The sequence below is a fragment of the Photinus pyralis genome, unplaced genomic scaffold (genome assembly GCF_008802855.1).
Source record: "Photinus pyralis isolate 1611_PpyrPB1 unplaced genomic scaffold, Ppyr1.3 Ppyr1.4_LG5, whole genome shotgun sequence".
Taxonomy (NCBI): Eukaryota; Metazoa; Arthropoda; class Insecta; order Coleoptera; family Lampyridae; genus Photinus; species Photinus pyralis.
In genome coordinates, this window is record NW_022170596.1 from 37,284,745 (window position 1) to 37,295,996 (window position 11,252).

The window sequence follows — 11,252 nt, forward strand, 5'->3', positions numbered from 1 at the left end:
ATAGCTACAAACGATATACTCCACAAATATTGCACTTCCATAAACAATAGTATTTGCGGCTGTTGAAAAGAATGAAATTGTGTATTAAACAAAAATCCATATTTTTCTTGTGCAAATATTTTGGTATACTTTTCTAAAATATTGAAAATCGTAAAATCCAGTTGTCTGTAGTGTAATTGTAAATGTACCATTTGTACTTTGTGTGTATATTTTGTATCTCGAAAGTCTGATTGTTTTTGTTTTAAGTTTTGTAATATAGACTTCGTAGATTATTGAAATTGCATTATTTGCTTTATGGATCCTCATTCATTATGCCGCATCTCCTTGATAGTAACTGTATACCATAGCCTTGCCTGACAATGGAGAGGTTTACGGTTTTTTGTTGTAAATTAATTATGAAAGTTTAAGTAAAATGAAACAAAAATGCGAACGAATCATTATTTCCAAAGTAGGTATTTATATTCTTTTTAAAAAGTATTGGGTTTAGTATTCGCTTATGTTGCTTAAAAAGTATTTCATTTGGATTATGGATTTTTTAAAGAATTCAGTATTTGCATAGATACTTAATACCAACTCGTGGTTAAGCTATATAATAAAGTTTTTTGCAATAGTTAGATGTTTATCAACAATGCGTATTTTATTGAATATAGGTCTACACTACACTCGCTCAATTATCTGTGGTGCATACAGTAAAACGTTTTAGGTGTAAAGAAACAAAAAATACCAAAAACATGTTTTGAAACTTATTTCGCAAATACGGAAATAGGTTTTCTAGTTTCTTTATTAATGTAATAAAAATCATCATAAATAATTAAATGCAATAACTACAAAGACAAACTATAATAACGTACAGTACATTTATTTAAAGCACTTGTGTGCTGTTTTTTAGTACCTTAATTCTCAGTCATTGTTTAACCGGTATATCGGCAATTTTGCGGCTTATCCTATTATCCTTAGGCTGTATTTAACATATTCATTTTCCGGGTCGATCTGAGACAATTTTTTTTGCGGGCCTCAAAAAAAGGCAGTGTATAACCCTTCCTTTTTTACCAAAAATCGACTGCACCAAAATTTCTCGGGAAAACACTTTTTCTTATTAATTTTGGTGCGTAGAATCCAAAACAAATCGTACTTTTTCGATTAGACCTCTCAATCAAAAGTTATAGACTAGAAACCAATTTCGAAAAAAAATTCAAAGAGCTGTAACTTTTGAACTAGTAGCCCAATCTTGGAACTGTTTGAAATTATGGATTCTACAGGCCACATTCTATAAGAAAATTTTTTTTTCCGGGTCGATCTGAGACAATTTTTTCTTCGGGGCTCAAAAAAAGGCAGTGTTTTACCTTCCTTTTTTACCAAAAATCGACTGCACCAAAATTTCTCGGGAAAACACTTTTTCTTATTAATTTTGGTGCGTTGAATCCAAAACAATTCGTACGTTTTCGATTAAACCTCTCAATCAAAAGTTATGGACAAAAAACAAATTTCGAAAAAAAATTCAAAGGGCTGTAACTTTTGAACTAGTAGCCCAATCTTGGAACTGTTTGAATTTATGGATTCTACAGGCCACATTCTATAAGAAAATTTTTTTCCGGGTCGATCTGAGACAATTTTTTTTTCGGGGCTAAAAAAAAGGCAGTGTATAACCTTCCTTTTTTACCAAAAATCGACTACACCAAAATTTCTCGGGAAAACACTTTTCCTTATTAATTTTGGTGCGTAGAATCCAAAACAATTCGTACTTTTTCGATTAGACTTCTCAATCAAAAGTTATAGACTAGAAACCAATTTCGAAAAAAAAATTCAAAGGGCTGTAACTTTTGAACTAGTAGCCCAATCTTGGAACTGTTTGAAATTATGGATTCTACAGGCCACATTCTATAAGAAAATTTTTTTCCGGGTCGACCTGAGACAATTTTTTTTGCGGGCCTCAAAAAAGGCAGTGTATAACCTTCCTTTTTTTTTACCAAAAATCGACTACACCAAAATTTCTCGGGAAAACACTTTTTCTTATTAATTTTGGGGCGTACAATCTAAAAAAATTCGTACGTTTTCGATTAGACCTCTCAATAAAAAGTTATGGATAAAAAACAAATTTCGAAAAAAAATTCAATGGGCTGTAACTTTTGAACTAGTAGCCCAATCTTGGAACTGTTTGAAATTATGGATTCTACAGGCCACATTCTATAAGAAAATTTTTTTCCGGGTCGATATGAGACAATTTTTTTGCGGGCCTCAAAAAAGGCAGTGTATAACCTTCCTTTTTTACCAAAAATCGACTGCACCAAAAAATCGGGAAAACACTTTTTCTTATTAATTTTGGTGCGTAGAATCAAACACAATTGGTACATTTTCGATTAGACCTCTCAATAAAAAGTTATGGACAAAAAACAAATTTCGTAAAAGAATTCAAAGGGCTGTAACTTTTGATCTAGTAATATAAAAATCCGATACATCTGAATACCGAACTCGATAGTCTACGTAACTTAAAAACAATAGGGAGCTTTCTTATATCCTTAAGACCATGATGTGTACCAATTTTCAAAGCGATCGCACGTTTCTAAACAAGTTATCATGCACACGGACAAATGGATGGTCAAAAATGGATCTGTTCCAAAATTGCTATAATAGGATTAATTTCAGAAAGGCGTACGTATCATGTGCACGACGTACGATCGCTTTGAAAACTGGTACACGTATTCTTAAGGATATAACTGGTATAAGAAAGGTCCTGGTAGGTACCTCCTATATAATAATATAATAATAATACGCTCCCCTTAAATTTGTATATAACAATAGAAATATAAAAAAGCTAACCCCATACAAAGTATAGGTAACTCGATTTTTTAAGTAGTATTAAGACTTTTATCTAGTATACTATTTTAAATTTTTAATGTATTTGAGTGACAAGTATTCGAATACTTTTGAAAGTATTTTACCCAGCTCTGCCGGAGGTCACGTTTTGCTCCAATTTACCAAACCCTCTCTCCGCCCCTGTGTTCACCGGTTGACCTGACCGGTAGCAGTTTGAATTGCATCATCCTGTAAAAGCACTTTTTGTTTTTAATTAAAATCTGATGCAATTTGATTCAAGATTTTAACTGAAGCTAATTACACGTAATTAAGCGGCCGTTTTGACTTATCCATGTAAGTTTTTTACTTTTTATAGGTTAGGTTTGTACATCCCATATGCCAACACATTTTCTTGCAGAGTACACAATGAATTCCAATTTAAAGGCGAACGAGATTCGCAACATTTTCATCGACTTCTTTAAATCAAAAGACCACAACTATGTCCATTCATCGTCGACGATACCTTTGGACGATCCGACGTTATTGTTTGCGAACGCCGGGATGAATCAATTCAAGCCAATCTTTTTGGGTACGGTAGACCCGAATAGTGATCTGTCCAGGTTGACACGCGCCGTTAATACGCAGAAGTGCATCCGTGCGGGTGGTAAGCATAATGATCTGGATGATGTCGGTAAAGACGTATATCATCACACTTTCTTTGAAATGTTGGGAAATTGGTCGTTTGGTGATTATTTCAAGACGGAAATCTGCTCCTGGGCTTGGGAGTTACTGACTAAAGTTTTAAAATTACCATCTGACCGTTTGTATGTCACCTACTTTGGTGGCGATCGGTCACAGGGCTTGGAACCGGACGAAGAGTGTCGGAAGATATGGTTAAAACTGGGTGTAAAGCCTTCGCATGTTCTTCCGGGCAGTATGAAGGATAACTTTTGGGAGATGGGCGAGACTGGTCCCTGTGGTCCATGTTCCGAACTCCACTTTGACCGTATTGGAAACAGATCTGTACCGGAACTCGTGAATCAAGATGACCCTGATGTGCTCGAAATCTGGAATCTGGTCTTCATTCAGTATAACCGCGAATCGGACGGTACCCTGAAGAGCTTGCCTAAGAAGCATATCGACTGTGGCTTAGGTTTCGAGAGGTTGGTCTCGGTTATTCAAGGAAAACGTTCGAATTACGACACCGACATTTTCGTGCCCATATTCGACGCAATTCAGAAGGGCACGGGCGCACCTCCTTACCAGGGCCGTGTCGGTAAAGACGACGCCGAAGGTATTGATATGGCCTACCGTGTCTTGGCAGATCACGCTAGAACTATTACCATTGCGCTGTCGGATGGAGGTAATCCCGATAATACCGGTCGTGGGTATGTGTTGCGGCGAATTTTACGCAGAGCCGTTCGGTATGCTACCGAAAAGCTGAATGCGAAACCGGGATTTTTCGGTAGTCTGGTGCATACGGTTGTTGCGATTTTGGGTGACGTTTTTCCGGAGGTGAGGAAAGATCCACAGAGTGTTATCGATATGATTAATGAGGAGGAGGAGCAGTTTCTTAAAACTCTCAGTAGGGGGCGCAATTTGTTAAATCGTACCATAAACAAATTGGGTGACTGTAAGATGTTACCCGGTGATTTGGCGTGGCGATTATATGATACGTATGGTTTTCCTGTTGATCTAACCCAGTTAATGGCAGAGGAACGTCAGCTTACAATTGATATGGCTAGTTACGAGGAAGCAAAGAAGCAGGCTCAGCTGATATCCCAAGGGCGGGGGGCGGGTGTAGAGGATACCATCAATTTGGACGTCCATGCCATAATGGAGTTGCAAAACCAAGGCATACCACCGACTGACGACTCCTTTAAGTATGGTTACACTGCGAGTGACGATTTAAATTGCGAATACAGCTTTGAGGCCTGCCAAGGTAAAATTATAGCGTTAAGATTTAACAAGCAGTTCGTAAATGAAGTCACATCTGGGCAAGAATGTGCGGTTTTATTGGACAAAACCTGTTTCTATGCCGAACAAGGTGGCCAAATATACGACGAGGGTTTCATGGTTAAAGTTGGGGACGAAGAAGTGGAATTTGCAATTAAAAATGTCCAAGTAAGGGGCGGGTACGTTATTCACATCGGCACTGTTGAAGGGGTACTTAAAAAGGGGGACACAATGCTGTTACACCTCGATAAATCTCGTCGCCGTCTGATTATGAATAATCACACAGGCACTCACGTCCTCAATTACGCACTGAGGAAAGTTGTGGGTCATGAAGCCGAGCAGAAGGGTTCTCTCGTTGCCCCGGACCGTCTGCGATTTGATTTCAGCAATAAAGGTGCCATGACAACGGCTCAAGTAAAGGACACTGAAATCTATTCGAAAGAACTAATAGCGAAAAATGGAAAAGTATACGCCAAGGAAACCCCTCTAGGCACTGCCAAGTCAGTCAATGGCTTAAGAGCCGTGTTCGACGAAACCTATCCAGACCCAGTTCGTGTGGTGTCAATTGGCGTTCCCGTCGAGACTCTAGAAGCAGACCCTTTCGGCCCGGCCGGTATGGACACTTCGGTCGAATTCTGCGGAGGAACGCATTTGCACTACGCAGGTCATATTGGCGACTTTGTAATTGCGAGTGAGGAGGCGATTGCCAAGGGAATTCGTCGGATAGTCGCACTCACGGGACCCGAGGCGACTCGTGCGCTTAACCGAACCGAAATGCTCGAAAACCGGCTTAACACGATCAAGGCAACCGTCGAGGAGGACAAATCGAGCGATCGTTCCAAAGAGCATGTCCGCAAAATTGTCGAGCTCACCGAAGAAATTTCTCACGCCACCATACCTTACTGGAAAAAAGATGAACTGCGCAACACCTTGAAGGCCTTAAAAAAACTGTTGGATGACAAAGAGCGCGCGCACAACGCGGCCATCGCCAATCGCGTCGTGGAGGAGGCCAAAGCAGTCATAGAAGCCAATCTTAACGTTCCATTCTTAGTGCACGAATTTCAAGCGTTCTCGAATACGAAAGCGTTAGACTCCGCCTTAAAGCAAGTGAAACTCTTAAGTCCGACCACATCCGCCATGTTTTTTACTGTAGATCCTGAAGCAAAGAAGATTTTCTGTTTATGTTCAGTCTCGAAAGAAGGTCTTCAGAGAGGATTAAAAGCAAATGAATGGGTCATTCCGATAGCCGCGATTATGATGGGTAAAGGAGGCGGAAAGGCTGAATCTGCACAAGCTTCTGGTCATAACGTTAAATGTCGCTGGCAAGCTGTAGAAATGGCAAAGGCATTTGCCGACACTATATTTACATAATTTCTTCTATCTCATTTTAACTTACCTTTTGGGTAGGTGAAATGTTCTATAATACCGTAACTATTGTAACGTTGAATATACAATAAATCGAATTTATTAACAATAATTAGGACCATTTTTATCACTTTCAAGGACTTCTCTTATTAAATTTTTGAATACACTTCTTACTAACGCTCCGTTTTTACAGGTTTAAATACAAAAAACTTGAAATTACATCAAACAAAAAAATGATTAAAAATAAGTACAATATTCTATTTAATTATTAGGAAGTGAACACAAACCTTCCCCATACCAATGGGGAAGGTTTTGTGTTCACTTCCTAATAATTATCACACAACCCCATTTCGAGATCAACACAGATTGGACACCAAAATTAATATTCTATTTGTTTTTTATTGTATTTTTGCTTTTATTTTTATTTGGGCGAGTTTTTGGCCTAATTTGAAGCAGTATATTGTGACAAAAATTGCATATTTTGATTTTTTGTAGACTAAAGGACAATTCACACTATAGCACAGGTCACGCTCAAAATATTGTAACTGCTATTTCAATAGGAATATTCACATTGGAATAGTGGCGTATTTACGGGGGGGGGGGGGGGATGAAGGGAATATCCCCCCCCAGACGAATTGAGTTATCATCATAGCTATTAGGTATTTAGGTAATACTCCGCTATCCGCTCCGCCCACTTTAAAATAAAGGCAATAATATATAGATACCTATATAGAGAGCAATTTTGGTTTTGGTTAAAGTCTAAAGTCACTAAAATCTAAATATTCTGTAGTATTCAGTATTCACTATTCAGTGAGTGATCAGTGTTGGCAGTTAACGATTTGGCTATTCGGCATCGATCGGCAATTCGCTACATTGATGCCCAAAATAACAAATAGGTATCAGGTACTCAGTGCTGCTACTGAGGTGAGGTACCTGCGTCCTGCGTTTCACTAAATGACGAAAATAAGAATTTTAAATTTTAAAAACAGGAATTTTTTTGCCCATAACTTTTGATTGAGACGTCTAATCGAAAAAGTACGAATCGTTTTGGATTCTACGCACCCAAATTAATAAGAAAAAGTTTTTTCCCGAGAAATTTTGGTGCAGTCGATTTTTGGTAAAAAAGGAAGGTAATAACTGCCTTTTTTTTGCCCAGAAAAAAAATTGTCTCAGATCGACCGGAAAAAAATATTATAGAATGTGGCCTGTAGAATCCATAATTTCAAACAGTTCCAAGATCGGACTACTAGATCAAAAGTTACAGCCCTTTGAATTTTTTTTTGCCCATAACTTTTGATTGAGACGTCTAATCGAAAAAGTACGAATCGTTTTGGATTCTACGCACCAAATTAATAAGAAAAAGTTTTTTCCCGAGAAATTTTGGTGCAGTCGATTTTTGGTAAAAAAAGGAAGGTAACTGCCTTTTTTTTCCCAGAAAAAAAATTGTCTCAGATCGACCGGAAAAAAATATTTTCTTATAGAATGTGGCCTGTAGAATCCATAATTCCAAACAGTTCCAAGATCGGACTACTAGATCAAAAGTTACAGCCCTTTGAATTTTTTGTCGAAATTGGTTTTTTGCCCATAAATATACCTATTATTCAAAGTTTTCGTTGACTAATTAAAGCAAAAGCAATAAAGGGGCCTGTCAGCAGTAAAGGCCGCTTGACATGGAGCAATACAACGCGCAAGAACTTGCAGAAAGAAATTGCAAGGTCAAATCCTTGCATGCAATAAGCATTGCATGGCATTTGACATGGTGCAAATGTATTTCAATTGCCACATGTCTGCCAACAGAAGAAAAATATGAATTTGTCAACAAAGTTGCTAACCTCAAATAAAAATGAAATTTTGATTGCTTGAAGAAACATGCAAATTACAAGAATAAATAAGATTAATAAAAACAAGTAATGAGTGCGTCTCTAAGCATCATAGTTGCCGCCGCTGTATTTTACTAGGTTGGTGACACAAAACCAACTAGATTTATCCCTAGAATTGATCAGCTGGCTTTGAACTGCGCATGCCTTTCGCAATTTTTCTTGCAACTTGCATGCAATTGCAATTTTATTGCTCCATGTCAAGCGAGCTTAAGAAATAAAATACCGTTCTAATCTAATCTTTTTCGCCTGTGCAATAATAAATAGATAATTGACTATCTGCAACCCAATTTCTATTTCTTGCCCCCTCCCCCTTCTAGTACGCACTGGGTGACTGTATGTGCCACAAACTTGTTTAATCCCCCCCAGAATACATTTCTACGTACGCCACTGATTGGACGGTCAGAACATGCTCATAGAAATACACCCGACAATCATTGCAATCAATGAATAAAGAATCTTTATTCATTGATTGCAATCTATGTACGCATTTCGGATTTCGCTGGGGGGGCTGTATTCGGGATAACCGCGACTAGAATAAACATACAGTGATCCTTTAATTGTACTTGATATGGCGCAGCATGTTCCCCAGTTCCCGTTATATTGGGGCATACAAACGTCAATTTACTTTTAGGTTTAATTCCAATAACACTTTAATCCTTTTACAATTAACTCATACCTATAGGTTTTTAGTGGTAGAATGCCTTGAAATTGCTGTGTTGGTGCTGACTGGTCGTGCAAAAATAAATATAATAAAACCACTTGCAATTACTTCTGAAACACGCTGTATTTGTTTAAAATTTAAACCTGCGTCTGCGCACATTCATCTGTTTTCCTAACCTTATTATTTGACAATGAAAATTGAGGTTATGAGATTTATCGTACAATTTACTCGTAAATTATCAACTACAGCAATAAAACAGTATGCCGAACGAATACCTCAACCCCTGCGAAGTACAAAATCGAAATCGGACAAAACCTCGGTAAATGAAAATGTGTAAATAACATTTTGAATGTTGTTGTCTAGGTTCAATCCTTTGCCGACTTAAAAAGGGTACGTGTGGTTGGCGGTAAGGGCGGCGACGGTTGCATTTCGTTTTTGCACCTGTGGTCGAACGAAAACGCAGGACCCGATGGCGGTGATGGTGGCAACGGAGGTCACGTGATATTTAAAGCGTCTAACAATGCGAAAGATCTGTCTATGGTTACTAGCGTTTTACAAGCGGATAAAGGTGAAAAGGGCTTCAATAAGGATTGTCATGGGAAGAGTGCCGATCACAACATTATCGAAGTGCCGATTGGGACAGTCATAAAGAATTCTAATGGAAAGGTAGTTGGCGATTTAGGGGTGGAGGGATTGATGTTTATTGCTGCCAGAGGTGGATCAGGAGGCAAGGGTAATCATTTTTTTATTTCCGACACGGAACAGGCGCCTAAAATCTCGGAGTATGGTGCAGAGGGCGAGGATTTGCAATACACTTTAGAAGTCCGTAGCATGGCACATTTAGGGCTGGTGAGTTAGAAATACTGACACAGTTTTATTATTTATTCAGAAAAAATGATGTAGCACAGTTCAAGTATCATTTAAATAAACATTAAAACTGTGTTCCATGGTCAGGAGGAGACCCTTACTTATTTTACTGTTAAAGATTGGGTTTCCTAATGCTGGAAAGAGTACACTATTGCGCGCAATTTCACGAGCGCGCCCAAAAGTGGCGCCGTATCCCTTCACCACTTTGAAGCCCTACGTTGGTATGGTGCAGTACGACGATTACGAGCAAGTGGCTGTCGCCGATTTACCCGGACTCATCCCGGATTCGCATAAAAATCGTGGTTTGGGAATACAATTTTTGCAGCACGCGGAACGCTGCATGGGACTGCTGTACATTTTAGATATATCCCTCGATTCACCTTGGGAACATTTTAGCACCTTGCAATACGAAATGGGACAGTTCAACAAAAATCTTTTGAAAAGGCCCCAATTAATCATCGCGAATAAAATGGATTTACCGGAGGCGGAAGAAAATTTAGCTACCTTTAGAAGTAAAACTGAATTGCCAATTATAGCAATTAGTGCTAAATTAGGGATTAATATTAAGGAATTGTTACATAAAATCAGAGAGATTTATGATGAAAATAAAGAAAGTACTTCATAGGTTTTTTGATACAATACTGGCCGGTTTAGAGTTACATTAACCAGGTGACGCCCATCTGGGTTGAGTGGTACGGTTTATTGCAATTACTGGGTTCTGTAATGAACACGTTCTAAGATTGTTTCCATGGGAATTTCTACAAACCAATTGAACTATGCCATAGAGATTTAGTAACCATAGCAATAACTTATTAAAACTTCAAAAATATTTAGACACAAAATAGACCAAATCTTTTTGTAACAATGATAGATTCCCAAAATAAACGTTGCCATCACAAGCACATCGAGGACGTGATCGATGCAAGAAAGAAACTCTCTAATTTTGACACATATGAAAACCCACCAAAACGCCGACCTTTATCAGCACCTGTAGCTTCAATCTCCAAAAAATCGTCTTATTGCCTACTCCACGACACTACAAACTGGTCGAATGAAGCGGATTTGGAACCGTCAGATTCGGAAGTGACAATTATACGCATTAAAAAAAGAGGTCTCCGTAACAGAACTTTGGAAAATAAGTGGAATTTAAAGGACCAGGCGATACCCGGCGATGGGACTCATTTTGCCCGCAGCCCATCGCTTATAAACTTGGTCACATTAGTTCGTCGTGGTTGTGGAAATGCAAACGAGAGTTGCACGCAGGAATATATGGTGCCTCTATCATCGTGGGAGCCTTATGCGTTTGATGAAAGCGACTGCGAATCTTTGGCTGGGTTAGGCTATACCGCTTTCAAGTTCTGATATTGCATTTCCATAGCCTTTGTCATAGAAGGGAATTTGAAAAACCATGTTCATTTCTGTATTAGTAGATTTTATACACAGTAAAGGACTGTTTTGGTTTCCCAAGGTCATATTTTTTATTATATGTTCATGATAAGCACCCGTTGAGTCCTAATTTTAATAAATTCATTTGAAATTGTATTAACCAGTGGAAGTGGCATTTTTCTATCTTAAATAGAATGGAGTAACCATGTGCTATTAAAAATAGTGGTACTGGTATTGATAACTGAACTTTTGCAGTAAATGCGTAGAATTAGGACTAAGCTGGATAGTTTAACAAAGCCTTTTAAAAGCTATCGAAGGACTTTCACAGGGTTGAAGGCTTTTCA

The 11,252-nt window shown here is 38.3% G+C and overlaps 2 protein-coding genes across 2 annotated transcripts; both read left to right on the top strand.

Annotated features, from left to right (window-relative positions):
• Positions 1-2,977: 2,977 nt before the first annotated feature.
• Positions 2,978-6,226, top strand: LOC116171926 (alanine--tRNA ligase, cytoplasmic). The gene is made up of 2 exons (XM_031488970.1): positions 2,978-3,147; positions 3,212-6,226. Exon 2 carries the CDS (start codon positions 3,220-3,222, stop codon positions 6,118-6,120), a length of 2,901 nt encoding a protein of 966 aa, XP_031344830.1. The 5' UTR covers positions 2,978-3,147; positions 3,212-3,219; the 3' UTR covers positions 6,121-6,226.
• A 2,587-nt stretch (positions 6,227-8,813) lies between these two features.
• Positions 8,814-10,989, top strand: LOC116171943 (mitochondrial ribosome-associated GTPase 2). The gene is made up of 3 exons (XM_031488998.1): positions 8,814-8,974; positions 9,019-9,504; positions 9,641-10,989. Exons 1-3 carry the CDS (start codon positions 8,846-8,848, stop codon positions 10,145-10,147), a joined length of 1,122 nt encoding a protein of 373 aa, XP_031344858.1. The 5' UTR covers positions 8,814-8,845; the 3' UTR covers positions 10,148-10,989.
• Positions 10,990-11,252: the final 263 nt, after the last annotated feature.

Bases quoted from the DNA above. Each gene is read 5' to 3' on its own strand.
- LOC116171926 (XM_031488970.1), top strand. From the start codon at position 3,220: ATGAATTCCAATTTAAAGGCGAACGAGATTCGCAACATTTTCATCGAC.
- LOC116171943 (XM_031488998.1), top strand. From the start codon at position 8,846: ATGAAAATTGAGGTTATGAGATTTATCGTACAATTTACTCGTAAATTA. The intron at 8,975-9,018 runs GTAAATGAAAAT...GTTGTTGTCTAG, and splicing joins CGAAATCGGACAAAACCTCG to GTTCAATCCTTTGCCGACTT. The intron at 9,505-9,640 runs GTGAGTTAGAAA...TTACTGTTAAAG, and splicing joins GCATGGCACATTTAGGGCTG to ATTGGGTTTCCTAATGCTGG.